This window comes from Scyliorhinus canicula, chromosome 23 (genome assembly GCF_902713615.1).
Source record: "Scyliorhinus canicula chromosome 23, sScyCan1.1, whole genome shotgun sequence".
Lineage (NCBI taxonomy): Eukaryota > Metazoa > Chordata > Chondrichthyes > Carcharhiniformes > Scyliorhinidae > Scyliorhinus > Scyliorhinus canicula.
The window spans coordinates 9,259,468-9,274,020 of NC_052168.1; the positions used below are offsets into that span (position 1 = coordinate 9,259,468).

The window sequence follows — 14,553 nt, forward strand, 5'->3', positions numbered from 1 at the left end:
TATGTACATAAGTAAGCATTTCAGGCACAGCTCAGACTATTTTAAACATGCTTAAAGCCCAAGAAAGTCAGATTTTCAGCTTAACTCAAATAATCATCCGGCTGCTTAAACAGATAAATGAGAACATGTTCTAAAGGGCTTGTCGATTCTTTAACTACCTTAATAAATATCCCTACAAATTGGTCAACACAGAGAAATTAAAACAAACAAGGTTAAACTCAACATTCAGTGCAGTTCTACATTGCTCCTTTATACACAATCACCATTAGGCCTTCTCGTTCTCCATGGCAACCTCAACCTTGCCACCTGATCCAGTTTTAGAGCTCTTAATATTCTCGCCTTTCACATTTGCTAACTTTCTCAACAATTTCCCGACCTAATTTTTGTCCCTTGATGCCTTTTATATTTAGTCTTGCCCAGCCATTTGCCCTTCGGTTATGTGCCGTCTCTGGCACTGACCCATGCTCATTTTTAGCAATGCCCAAGTATTTTTTTTTAAATATTCATTTTATATAAATAAGCAGTAGATATCTTCAGTTTACAGAATACACAATGGCTAGCACTGTGGCTTCACAGCACCAGGTTCCCAGGTTTGATTCCCGGCTTAAGTCACTGTCTGTGCGGAGTCTGCACGTTCTCCCCGTGTCTGCATGGGTTTCCTCCGGGTGCACCAGTTTCCTCCCACAAGTCCCGAAAGACACGTTGCAGGTAATTTGGACATTCTGAATTCTCCCTCTGCGTACCTGAACAGGTGCCGGTATGTGGCGACTATGGCTTTTCACAGTAACTTCATTGCAGTGTTAATGTAAGCCTACTCGTGACAATAATTATTAATATACATTATTCCTGTCACTGTAGCTATAGTGGTACGTCTTAAATATTGTAAAAAAAAAAATAGGATTGAGATATCTCTTGGTTCAATTGATAAATCAAACATTTTATGAAACTGGAGAACATAATCACCTGGATAGGAATAAACAGATTCAAAGCAACATTGAATCTCATTGTAATCATTTTTCGCGGTTTGGTGGCCCATTTCTGCTGTGCTAACAGCTTCTTCTATTATCTAGTTACATGGTTCAACATACCGTTGAAAATGCAAGTTCCTATTGATCCACAAGGACAGGAATTGTAAGGTGTAAATGGGTTTTTAGGCGCATGTAGAAGCCAGACTACAATGTTGCAGCCTTTCTCTAAATCAGTCATCTCTAATAAGGTTCTACGCCAGCAGAAAACCTTAGTAATATCTGTCCAATACTTGCAATGATCAAATTTGTTGTACCCATTGACACAAACACAAAATCAATGTGAGCACAACGCATATATTCATCGTTACTTCGATATGTCGTACTGCAAATGTTTCTTCAATGGAAACCTTGGTGTCCAATTGTAAAAGGACAACATTGAGAAGCTTAACAGTAAGCAACATTTTTATATACTTTTCTAAAGTAGGAAGCGAGGTGGAAAACATTGTTTAAGAATAATGCATCAAAGTGGCATTTCATATCACATCTAAATTCATGAATTTTGCCATTTCTTTTTTTAAAAATAAATTTAGATTACCCAATTCAGTTTTTTCAATTAAGGGGCAATTTAGCGCGGCCAATCCACCTACTCTGCACATTTTTGTGTTGTGGGGGCAAAACCCATGCAGACACGGGGAGAATGTGCAAAATCCACATGGACAGTGACCCAGAGCCGGGATTGAACCCAAGATCTCGGCACCGTGAGGCAGCAGTGCTAACCACTGCTTCACCGTGCTGGATTTTGCCATTTAAAAAGCCTGTCCCGTTGCTACTAGAAAATGGAGGGAGCGTGAGGAGCAAACAGAGAGTATCTTAGCAGGCCAATATTAACTAAGCAACTATATTTAATCTGTGTGGGCAACCCACCGATATTCTGCCGGCCAATGGAAAACTCTATTTGGACATGTAATCTCTTTCAGTCTTTTTCTATTGCAGTTTGTGAACAAGGGTGTGAAATTCACACAAGTGTAACAGTTTTGGTCTGTGATTTGTTACCTTTGGGAAGGTGATAGCAACACCAGAAATGCCATAAATAAGTTCAGATTACCAGCAGCCAGACATGAACCAGCAATAAATTCTATAATTGAACTACCTTCGACTTCACTCAACAATCCCAGATCAAAATCCTTACTTCAAAATGAAAACTTTGAAAGTATATAGAAATGATCCATTTTTGTAGCCTCCTGACAATATTCTTCCATCCCTTTCTTTTGGCACATTAGAAATAGAAACACATTGAGCCTGTTGGAATTTTAACAATAAATTTACTTCATTTGTAAACAACGTTTTCCCCGACTCTGACAATGATTCTAGAAGTCCTGGAGCCTATTCCAGCGTTCAGTGAGATCACGGCTCAGCTCCACATACCCTTCTTTGCCCCTATATCCCTTAAGGCCTGTGGTTAACAAAAACTATCAATCTCAGATTTCAAATCATTAACTTTCCATTATCAATTATCATTTGCGGAAGAGAATTCCATACTTCCACCACCCTTTGCTCCACTCCTGAAAAAATTATTTTCAGGCTATCTCCCATAGTCCTAGACGCTCCACCAAGGGGAAAAAGCTTCTCTCTATCTACCTTATCAATTTCCCTTACTTCCTTGAAAACTTCAAATCAGATTCCCCTTAACCTTTCAAAGCCAAGTTTTTTTTAAAATAGTCAGAATGGTCTATTCAAATCTCAGCCTAAAACACGACAGCAAAGGCTGACAGTATGTATTTTTACATTCTTGAATGCATTATGGCACTTTCTCCAATGGGAAAAGCACTAATGCATGACAACACTTAAACAATAGTTTTCAATGCAAGGGTCAATTTACCTTTGCAGAAGAGATCCCCATGATGAATCATGGCATTAATAACACACCTACACACAGATTCCCTGTGCTTCACCATTGCCAATTCTCCCTGAATTCCTTGAATCACTCGGTTGACTTCACTTTGACATTTGCCTTCTGTTAGTAAAGGACTAACCTCCTGTGATGAATGTAGGATATTTTTACACCAATTGTATTACATATATCTGTTGCCGTAATTTTTTTTTAAATCCTGGTTTAACATACAGGCAGACAATATATCTGCTAAGGCTGCATTTAAAATGTTGTAAAATATGACATTCATTCCAACCATGTATTTGTTTACAAAAAGATGCCTATTGGAGCTTTATGATTACTGGAGGTTCCCTGGGGAGCATATAATTTGAGGCATTGTGTTTAGACGTAGGTAAGGTCATGGGACCCGAGTGGGATAAAGTTTATGTAATTAATGGGAGGAGCTAGATCTGACTGTAGTTTTGCAGATGGATATACGGTTGTCAGTCCGTTAGGAGTTTTTAAGTTGAGCAGCAGTTTTGCTAAATGCTGTCAAGTTGAGTAAGTCTGACAAAGACAGAAGGATCTGCAGGCTGTTCATGAAAGGGTCTCTCTCTCTCTCTAAGAAGCCTTCCCAAGAAAGCTCTACACAAGGGTACAGCAAGTATCCCTGTATTTGCAAACTTCCAGTGGTTTTTGACCTGTAGTGGGTTTTGCAAAATTGGAGATAGTGAAGCTATAAGTTAGTAGTTAAAGGATCTCCTTTATTTTAAGAATTGTTTAACTGTTAATGGTAAAGCTATTTTCTATGATGTTAATGTGTTGAATCCTATGTTAATAATGGTTTGTTTTAATATAGAAGATCCCTATTTGACAGTATCCTTTCCTCACAGTGAAATATAGTTGGGGTTTCTCATCCGATTTCCGAATATAAATTGAGGTCTTGTCCGGTACTGTAACATTTCCAGTAAACATCGTCCCCACACCAACTTGTTGCTGCGTGATACGTGTTCAAGGTTCCTTGAGCAAGGTTCTCGGCCTAAAACATGACAGCAAAGGCTGACAATACCTTTTTTACTATTTTAATGCATTATGGCACTTTCTCCAATGGGAAAAGCACTAATGCATGACAACACAAACAATAGTTTTGAATGCAAGGGTCAACTTACCTTTGAATCATAGCATCGCAACAGAAGAGGTAAAATAAACTTTTAGGATTGCCACAAAACAAGTTATTTTTCTATCTTTATACTTATCATTTATTTTTCGATTAAGATACTGGCAGCAAACTGGCCTTTCACCTCTGGGGCTAGAATCAAAATCTAGTCCAGACTCATCAGTGAAAGATTATTTAGTTTGCTGGCCGCAGAGCATGAAGCAGAATTAATTTGGGTAGCCTCAGATCATCTCCTAGTGGGTCACCATAGCTACCCAAGTTTAACACCAAAAGATTAACCTCACTCAAGACATGTTGTACAATTGAACGGGGTTGGGGAGACACGGTACCAACACACAGAGATTCTTTAAAAACGATATTGTACTTTGCAGGGAGCCTCACTGAAATGGAAAGCATCTCAATTTTTAAAAGGTCCTTCGGGAAATGAGCTACAACAGGAGATCACAACTCAAGCAGCCCCAGAGAATATGTATCTTAAAACAAAACCCTATAATCATATTCTTCTCACTTCTTGGTTGAATGAAGTGTGTCTACTTTTTCTGGTACTTACTACGCGAACAAAAGAGGACACATAATCTGAAATCGAGCTCTCGCTGCCCAGTTTTCTTGGGATCCTGATCCGGTACAGTCCATCTGTACTAGCCATATCCTATCAGAAATGGAAAAGAGACATTGATCATGGAAATATAGGCAATCAAATCTTGATTAATGAACAGCGCACCTAAAATGTTAAACATAAAATCAGTTTACTGGCTTGTTATGATCTGATTTTCTATTTCATTACTCCACAACTAAAGGAAGAAAGATCTTTCATGTATATAACACCTTGAATTTTCAGAACATCACACCACTTTCAAATATTGTCGTCATTGCTATATAGACAATGTGGCAACCAATTTTCTCTCAAAAAGTGCCACTTACATCAATGCCCACTTGTTGTGTAACAAACATTAGAATATCCTGTGCCGTAAATGCTACAATCTTCAAAGGCTGCAAATTTAGCACCCAGGGAAACAATGAATTTGTAAGGCACTGTAACCTATGAAGCTCGAGTAAGGAAGTATTTTACTTTCAGCCTCTTTCTCCTGAAGGTGACAATTCTTGTTGAACTGTGATTCCATTGTCCTTTGTTAGTCACATGTGCTCAAAACACTGAGCATCAAAAGGAAAATTGGTCATCACAGCCTTCCGGATCTTGTCTGCCTTTAACGGCTAAACATGCATTCTTTCCAGGAAGGAGACGATGGACAACAAATAGAACCTGGAACCTACCCAAAATCAGCTGTAGCCAGCCCCTTCCCTCATGACTGGCAAGATAGGATCAGCAATCTCCAAGTCTGTATAACTAACATGGGTGGACTAATATATCATTCCCATCAAATAGACTTCATTGATTATCTGTGTTGTAACTCAGCTTTCAATGTACTTCTGTAAATAAATCTCCCCAGCGTCCCAGAGGACCATAGACTGCTCTCCTCTTTGAGAGCTGACTGGTGGTGATTTAACCTGAGGGTCTCCACACCTCAGGCGAGGGGCAGGGTTGAGAAGGTGGGGCCTTCATGGATAATCTCAGCCGGCATGGGAATTGAACCCAAGCTGTTGGCGTTGCTCCGCATCACAAATAAATTGCCCGGTCAACTGAGCTAACTGGCCCCCTCAATGTACTTGTATAACAGGTTTGAAAGCATTCATCACCCACCAGATGTCGCAGTCTGCAGAACACACCAATAAATCATCATAACATTTGGAGAATTTAAGGACATGAGAAATACAAGGAGTCATTCAGTCTTTCAAACATGCTTGATTTCATGACTATTATAGTTGATCATCTACCACAACGCCACTTTTCCATACTTTCCCCATATTCCTTAATTTCCTTAGAATCCAAAAACTTTATCAATCTCGGTCTTGAATAAACACAGCAAGCGGGCATCCACAAACCTCTAAACACAAGCGGCGTCCACAGACCTCGGTTCACACAGCAAGCGGGCATCCACCCAGACCTCTGTAAACACAGCAAGCGGGCATCCACCCAGACCTCTGTAAACACAGCAAGCGGGCATCCACCCAGACCTCTGTAAACATAGCAAGCGAGCATCCACCCAGACCTCTGTAAATACAGCAAGCGGGCATCCACCCAGACCTCTGTAAACATAGCAAGCGGGCATCCACAGACCTCTGGGGTAGAGAATTCCAAACATCCAGATCTTTTCCAAGTGAAGACATTTATCATCTCAGTCAGGAAACAAATATGAAAAATAATCTCGCTGGCTCAAATCCTGCAACGCCCTAACAGCACCGTGGGTGCACCCAGATCACCATGGATGTACCTACATCACATGGAACACAGCCGTTCAAGAAGGCTGCTCATCACCACCTTCTCAAGGGTAATTAGGGATGGGCAATAATGCTGGCCTGGCCAAATATGCCCATATCCTGTGAAAGAATAAACTAAAAAAAAATTAAAGATCAATTTTCTTTTGGTTAAAGATACTTTAGAGGTCTGAAGGCAGTGATTAGGGGGGAGCTGATCTCCATCCGAGCCCATAGGGAGAGGAGGGTGAGGGAGAGACTGGTGGGGGAGCTGTTGAGTGTAGATAGGAGGTATGCGGAGGCCCCGGAGGAGGAATTGCTGGGGGAGCGGCGTAGCTTGCAGGCCAAGTTTGATTTATTGACCACCACAAAGGCGGAGACACAGTGGAGGAAGGCGCAGGGAGCGGTCTACGAGTATGGAGAGAAGGCGAGCAGGATGCTGGCGCATCAGCTTCGTAAGCGGGACGCGGCTAGGGAGATTGGTGGAGTGAAGGATAGGGGTGGGAATGTGGTGCGGCAGGGGGCAGAGGTCAATGAGGTCTTTAGGGACTTTTACAGGGAACTGTACCGGTCGGAGCCGCCGGCGGTGGGAGGGGGAATGGAGAGCTTTTTGGACAGGCTGCGATTTCCAAGGGTGCAGGAGGAGCAGGTGGAGGGACTGGGGGCGCCGATCGAGTTGGAGGAGCTGGTCAGTGGGATTGGCCACATGCAGTCGGGGAAGGCGCCGGGACCGGATGGGTTCCCGGTTGAATTTTATAAGAAATACGCGGACCTGCTGGGCCCCCTGTTGGTTAGGACCTTTAACGAGGCATGGGAGGGGGGTGTTTTGCCCCGACGATGTCTCGGGCGCTGATTTCCCTGATCCTGAAGCGTGATAAGGACCCCTTGCAGTGCGGATCATACAGGCCAATTTCACTGCTGAATGTGGACGCCAAGTTGCTGGCGAAGATCTTGGCCACTAGAATAAAGGACTGGGTGCTGGGGGTGGTACATGAAGATCAGACGGGTTTTGTGAAGGGGAGGCAGCTGAACACTAACGTGCGAAGGCTGGTAAATGTGATAATGATGCCGGCAGCAGAAGGAGAGGCGGATATTGTGGTGGCATTGGATGCGGGAAAGGCCTTTGACAGGGTTGAGTGGGGGTACTTGTGGGAGGTTTTGGAGAGGTTCGGGTTTGGGGTGGGGTTTATTAAATGGGTGAGGTTGCTGTACGAGGCCTCGATGGCGAGTGTAGCGACAAATGGGAGGAGGTCCGAGTACTTCAGGCTCCACCGTGGGACGAGGTAGGGGTGCCCCCTGTCCCCCTTGCTTTTTGCGTTGGCAAAAGGCTCTCAGGGAGTCGGGGAGGTGAAGGGGTTTGGTGCGAGGTGGGGAGGATCACCGAGTGTCGCTGTATGCGGACGACTTGCTGCTGTATGTAGCAGACCCGGTGGGGGGAATGCCGGAGGTGATGGAGATTCTTGCTGAGTTTGGGAGTTTCTCGGGCTATAAATTTAACCTGGGCAAAAGTGAGCTGTTTGTTGTACACCCGGGAGATCAGGAGGGGATTGGTAGGCTCCTGCTAAAGTGGGCAGTGAGGTGTTTTAGGTACCTGGGGGTTCAGGTGAAGTTTCCTCGACTTTCTGGCTCAATGATAAGGAACTAGGTCAGCGGGGGAGGATAGAGTTTACGTTAATTTCCTTATTGTTAATTTATTTTGTTGTTTATTGGGCTTGGGGGGGGGGGGGTTTGTTATATGCGTTGTTATGGGTGCCGGGGGGTGTTTACTATTGTTATTGTTATTATTGTTCTGTTGATATTTATTTTTCAAAAATTCCAATAAAAATTATTTACAAAAAAAAAATTCTTTAGAGGTTAACTTTGAAACAATTGCTCCACCATAAGGTCGGAGGTGTACCTGTGATGCAGGAACATGGGAAGAAAACACTACTTACTCGGAGCTTAATCCTTTCGTCCTCTGTCAGTTGCGTCTGAGTTAGCGTGAGAGTGTTTTCTCGACCTGGTCTCCACAGGAACGAACCCCTCTTTTTATACTGAATGCTATCATCTGCAACGATAAAACACACCTTTATTGTTCTCTGATGGGCACTAATGTAAGAGCATCTCAACATCTGGAAACATGATTTCAGTTTATTGTCCAGGACCAACATGGAGAGGAAACATTGAACAACAAACAGAAGCAATAATGCAGATTCAGTTTCTCCCTCGTTAACCAGGAGCAGGAAAACAGATAATGTAAATGTTACCGCAGTCCCAGAGGGCCTCCCCTTTGAGAGCTGACTGGTGGTGATTTAATCTGAGGGTCTCCACAGCTCAGGTGAGGGGCAAGGTTGAGAAGGTATGGGAATTGAACCCACGCTACTAGCACTGCTCCGTGTTACGACTCACAGAACAGTACAGGAGGCCCTTCAGTTCAGAGAGTCTGAACCAGCTCTTTGGAAGAACAATCCGGTTAACCGATACCATTATCCTACACATTCCCCATACCCCTGCATTTTTTGCTCTCCACGTATTTGTTCAATTCTCTGTTGAAGGCTACTTTTGCATGCAAATCCACCTTTCTACCAGACAATGCAATCCAAACCCCTCTACTATTTGTTGCATATGGGCGGTAGTGTAGCACAGTGGGTAGCACTGTGGCTTCACAGCACCAGGGACCCGAGTTCGATTCCCAGCTTGGGTCACTGTGTGTGCGGAGTCTGCATGTTCTCCCTGTGTCTGCGTGGGTTTCCTCCCATAAGTCCCAAAAGTCGTGCTGTTAGGTGATTTGGGCATTCTGAATTCTCCCTCTGTAGGAGATTTTCACAATAACTTCATTGTCGTGTTAATGTCAGCCTTGTGACACTAATAAAGATTAAAAAGGCTTTTCCTTCAGTTACCTTGGGTTAAATCTGCAGGCTGTATTTAGCAACCTTTTCGCCATTGGAAACAATTTGATGTAAGATGGCCTAACGCATGCCTCAATGACATCGACAGGGAAGTTTTCGCTTGGGAAACGATACCAGTTTAAAAATCAGTTCTCGTCAACCTTTTAGGCTTACCAAATTCAAATGAGTGTTCAAGGGGCACAGACAGTCCTGCAATTTCAGACTCTAAAACATCTCCAGGCTGAAAGAGAAGGAAAACAGTTATTACTGGTTGTGTACCACTGCAGTATTAGAGAATGTCACATAAACATTCTGTGCTCAGTAACAGCAGCATCAAAGAAAGCAAACGGCTCCAATACTACACAATAACCTTGCTCAAATTTATTTCAGCTGGTTTAGAAATTGAAGTGGTGGAGACAATGGAAAACCACAGTTCACGGTATTATCAAGGTTTCAGAAGGAATGGAAACGAGTAAACACTGAACGGATGGCATCCAACATTGAATTTAACAGCTTCAATAGCAAGGGTCAAAGCCAAGGTAGGAAATTGAGTTTCGGCAGGGCAGGGGGGGGGGGGGGGGGGGGGGGGGGGGCAACAATAGAATATGCAACACAGCATTTTAACGAGTAAGGATGCAGGGAAAAGGATTTACCGAACAATAAATTAAAAACTGAATGTGGGGATTATACAATAAGAAAAGACATTTAGTGCAAAGTTCTTTCCTTTTTGTGCTTCATTTCTTTTTAATTGAGGGAAAATTAAGACTGAAATATTATACCGAGAGCTAACGTCTCACTTCAGATGCTGGGAACTCGTGAACTCAGTTAATAAGAGGCCACCCTATGTCACTTTTGCACAGATATAATCATTTCTTCTTCTTCCTTCAGTATGGATCACACAGTGATTAAGAAATTAGCAATGGTGGCGCAGTGGGTTAGCACTGTTGCCTCATGGCGCCGAGGACCCAGGTTCGTTCCCGGCCCCAGGTCACTGTCCATGTGGACTTTGCACATTCGCCCAGGTCTGCGTGGGTCTCACCCCCACAACCCAAAGATGTGCCGCGTAAGTGGGTTGGCCATGCTAAATTGCCCCTTAATTGGAAAAAATAATTGGGTTCTCTTTATTTATTTTTTAAAAAGAAATTAGAAAAAAAGAGGCTCAGTGCAAAACTTCTAATTTCTGCCTGTAGCCCGTTGTAAATGTGCACTCACTCCTGTTCCCGTGTTGCTGCAACCAGAGGGACTGTCTTCAGTCAAACCGCCACCTCCAGTAGCAAAATAAAAATGCACCAAATGACCCGAGGGGAATTGCTCACACCCATTTCATATCAATTATGGCAGTGCACACTCAAAGGAAGAGTTGCATTTATATAGTGCTATCGAATCTTACAAGCCCATCTGAAAGGGGTCTCGATTTATCATTGACAACCTCTCGGACAATGCAGCACTCTCTCAATACTGAGATTTTGTGCTCCGTCTCTGTGATGGGACTTGAACATAAAACCTCAAGAGGAGAAAGTGGGACCCAGAGTTACAGCTAAACACCAATGTGAAACCAAAGCGCCGAAATACTTCTCCACTGCTCTGCTCAGTTAAGAGATTTTAAAGATGTCATCTTATTATATCTGTTAAAAGATGAGATGGAATGATTGACATTGCTGTTGATGTAGTGCAGGATGATAGTGATCTGTAACAGCAGGCAATCGTTTTACTTTGCAATGGATGCTTTTAAGATATTGTAATCACCCAGCAGTACAACTGCAGACTTTGCATTTAAAATCAAGCCTGTGTTTAGAGAAAGTATTATGAGCTGTATAACACTATATGCGATGAATTAAAAGCATCAAACATGCATATAAGCACCAGCATTAGAAAGGAATGCCCAAGACCAACTATTTCTATAGCATTTACTAGCGACACGCTAAAGAAGCCTCTAGACGGCGCACTGCCACCTCATTGTAAATAATAACATTCCAAATTAAAAGTTGGCTTCTGGCCACGATTCACATTTACAAAATGGGCCTGCACTTTACAATCAAAGCACCTTTTCCTTGGAGCCAAATACTTTTGGAAGAATGGAAAGATTTCTGCCGGGTTCCAAGCTTACTCAAATCTCGACAATACTGAACAACACTGTGAGGTTATATCTGTCATTAATGCAGATGCATCAGAAATTAGTATGCAGTAAACCACAGGCCGACGGCACGTGGCACATATTATACTGCAGCTGTGGCAGAAACCTGCAGCTTCTCTGGGAGCAAGCGCACCACTAATTTTATTTATGTCTCATTTTAAGCACCCGTTCATAATCGGTAACAAAATCATTTCAGATAGCTCCAATTAAGAATTCTGCTTCAGAGATCACCAAGTCAAGGTGAGGGTAATGAGGAATAAAAGAGGGAAAGCTGACACTGTGTGGTACACGAGATTTGCACGTTGTTGTTTTACTGCTAGAACCTGGATCTGAATCCAACCCAGGTGGCTGACTGTGAGGCCAGTATTGTGAAGGAGATCAGGCGGGTTATCTCTGGTGTCCTGGCCGATATTTAATACCTCCATCAACGTCAAAAAAATTAGCCGGGCTTGTCACATTACTGATTGTGGGATCTTGCTGTGCGTAAAATACCTGCGCAAAGCGTACATTACGACAGTGATAACGTTCTAAAATACTTCATTGGTGGCAGCACGGTGGCGCACTGGTTAGCACTGCTGCCTCACGGTGCCGAGGTCCCAGATTCGATCCCTGTTCTGGGTCACTGTCCGTGTGGAGTTTGCACATTATCCCCATGTTTGCGTGGGTTTCGCCCCATCACACACAAAAAAAGGCGGCGCGGTAGCACAGTGGTTAGCACAATTGCTTCACAGCTCCAGGGTCCCAGGTTAGATTCCTGCCTTGGGTCACTGCCTGTGCGGAGTCTGCACGTTCTCCCTGTTTCTGCGTGTGTTTCCTCCGGGTGCTCCGGTTTCCTCCCACAGTCCAAAGATGTGCAGGTTAGGTGGATTGGCCATGCTAAGTGGCCCTTACTATCCAATAAGGTTAGATGGGGTTACTGGGATAGGGTGGAAGAGTGGGCTTAGGTCGGGTGCCCTTTCCAAGGGCTGGTGCATACTCGATGGGCTGAATGACCTCCTTCTGCACTGTAAATTCTATGAAAAAAACCCAAAGATGTGCAGGGTAGGTGGATTGGCCATGCTAAATTGCCCCTTAATTGGAAAAAATGAATTGGGCACTCTAAAATTAAAAAATTACTTCACTGGTTGTAAAAACCTTTGGCACATCAGGCTGTCATGAACGGATTATAGAAATTCAAGTCGCATTTTTTCTTTGACATGCACCATCAGGACAGAGGAGGAGGAGTTCTACTCTGTGACAGGCCATCCGCATACCAACACTGGGGCAAAAACATGCTCCTAATATCTGAAATTCTGCACTTCTGAGATCAATGCAATGAGAGCGATTCAATCGGGGCCTCTGAAATTATTCTTTTTTTTTAAATTTAAAGTACGCAATTATTTTTTCCAATTAAGGGGCAGTTTAGAGTGGGCAATCCACAGACCCTGCACATTTTTTGGGTTGTGGGGGTGAAACCCACGAAGACACTGGGAGAATGTGCAAACTCTACACGGACAGTGACCCAGAGCCAGGATCGAACCTGGGACCTCAGCGCCGTAGGCAGCAACCACTGTACCACTGTGCTGCCCCTCAGAAATTATTCTAACCCATGCTGTTTGTTAGACTTGTCTCGATCGGTTTCTAACATTTTTCCCATGGATTCAAATGTTACTGCTGGTGCTGCCAAGAGGTCAGCAATAATAAAAGATAGCCATCTGGAAACTGGATAGCTCAGTTTGATTGAACCCTGAACAGGATTCAGACTGGAGGAGCAGCCGGAGTGCTTGCAGACACTTCTTAACAGCTGTAAGCCACCACGTGAATACTTGAACTTTGATTTTCTCCTCTGGTCACCCTAGCCTAAATTTCTCCTCTGCTGGAGGTATGTTGGGATACACGGGTGACAGCAAACTTCTGGTAACTGATGGGCCTTTCCTCACGCACTGCATAGGCAGTGGATGGGGGTCAGCTGTTTGGCGACATGAGATATCACAGCTGACCACAGTTCTGTCTTCACATGATGTCTACAGACATACTTTTCAGAGTGTGCAACAAGGAGGAGAAACCTATGGTGATTTTGTTACTCTTTAGCCTAAATGATGTGGGACAAATAAACTGTAATGTCTATTGCCATTCCAACAGATGTTGGGATCCAGATTTGGGCCTGGGACATTATTAGGTGACCTGGACACGGGTGTGGGTCAGTTCCTCAATGGACATATTGACAGAATTGGAAAGGATTTCTACTGGAGTAAAAATGTCATCTATTTAAAATGACTAAATGTTGTCAACATTAGGATGCAGAATAGAAATTATTCATCATCGCTTGGAAAATCCCTTAATTAAAAAGTACATTTCCCTGCTTTGAATATTGCTTTCAGTAACTGGAGACCTGAATGGAGCCAAAGTCAATACGTCAGTCCAAGCATTAGGTTTCCCTTTGCTTTAACTCAACAATATGTCCTCACACAGAACAAGACCACCCTGCGCAGCAACATTTCCCCCAGCAGCCATTCCAAAAGCTCGGTTACCATAAGTATGGGCAGGTCCCCAAAGGGAAAGGTGAGCATTCAATCCGCTGCATCGCCCAAAAGCATGATACTTACAACTGTTAATCAAATCAGCTACAACCCAAAAACACCAACTCAAACAAATTAGTTCGAGACAGATTTGCAGAAAAACGGATAATTAATATATCACGCAAAATGTAGTTTCACATTTCTTGTTTCAGTTCCAGTCACAAACCAGTGTGACCTATCAGTGTCAAATCTTCCTTCCAGAAAACTCTCCAAACCCTTTTCCACCCCACGTCCCATTAACTCCTGCTTGCTGTCAATTGCACAATATTCATTCTGAATGACTAAACACCTATCGAAATGTTAAATAAAAACCACACTGCAGCTGCACCATGCAGCTCATTAACACCTGCATGTTCGGGAGTTTGGTGGGCAATTTCAGCCAGTAAATAATTCAAGATGCATTTCTGCTACCCATTTCAAGAGTACTACACAAGGCGCCATGCATTGCCCAAGAAAGAGCACAACTGCGTCTTCATGGGTTTCTTCTGGGAGCTCTGGATTCCTCCCACAGTCCAAAGATGTGCAGGTTAGGTGGATTGGCCATGTAAAATTGCCCCTTAGTGTCCAAAAGATAGGCAGGGTAACAGGGATAGGGCAGGGGAGTGAGTCTACACAGGGTGCTCTTTCAGAGGGTTAGTGTAGACTCAAAGGGCTGAATGTCCTCCT

At 43.4% G+C, this 14,553-nt stretch overlaps 1 protein-coding gene across 1 annotated transcript in view; it reads right to left on the reverse strand.

The window, feature by feature from the left end:
- The window catches only part of emc10 (ER membrane protein complex subunit 10), a 48,680-nt gene that overhangs the window by 29,142 nt on the left and 4,985 nt on the right, over positions 1-14,553 (reverse strand). The window contains exons 2-4 of the mRNA XM_038783517.1: positions 9,370-9,436; positions 8,263-8,375; positions 4,566-4,664 (exon numbers count right to left, since the gene is read on the reverse strand). Coding sequence (XP_038639445.1) covers positions 4,566-4,664; positions 8,263-8,375; positions 9,370-9,436 — 279 coding nt within the window. The remainder of the gene's footprint in view (positions 1-4,565; positions 4,665-8,262; positions 8,376-9,369; positions 9,437-14,553) is intronic.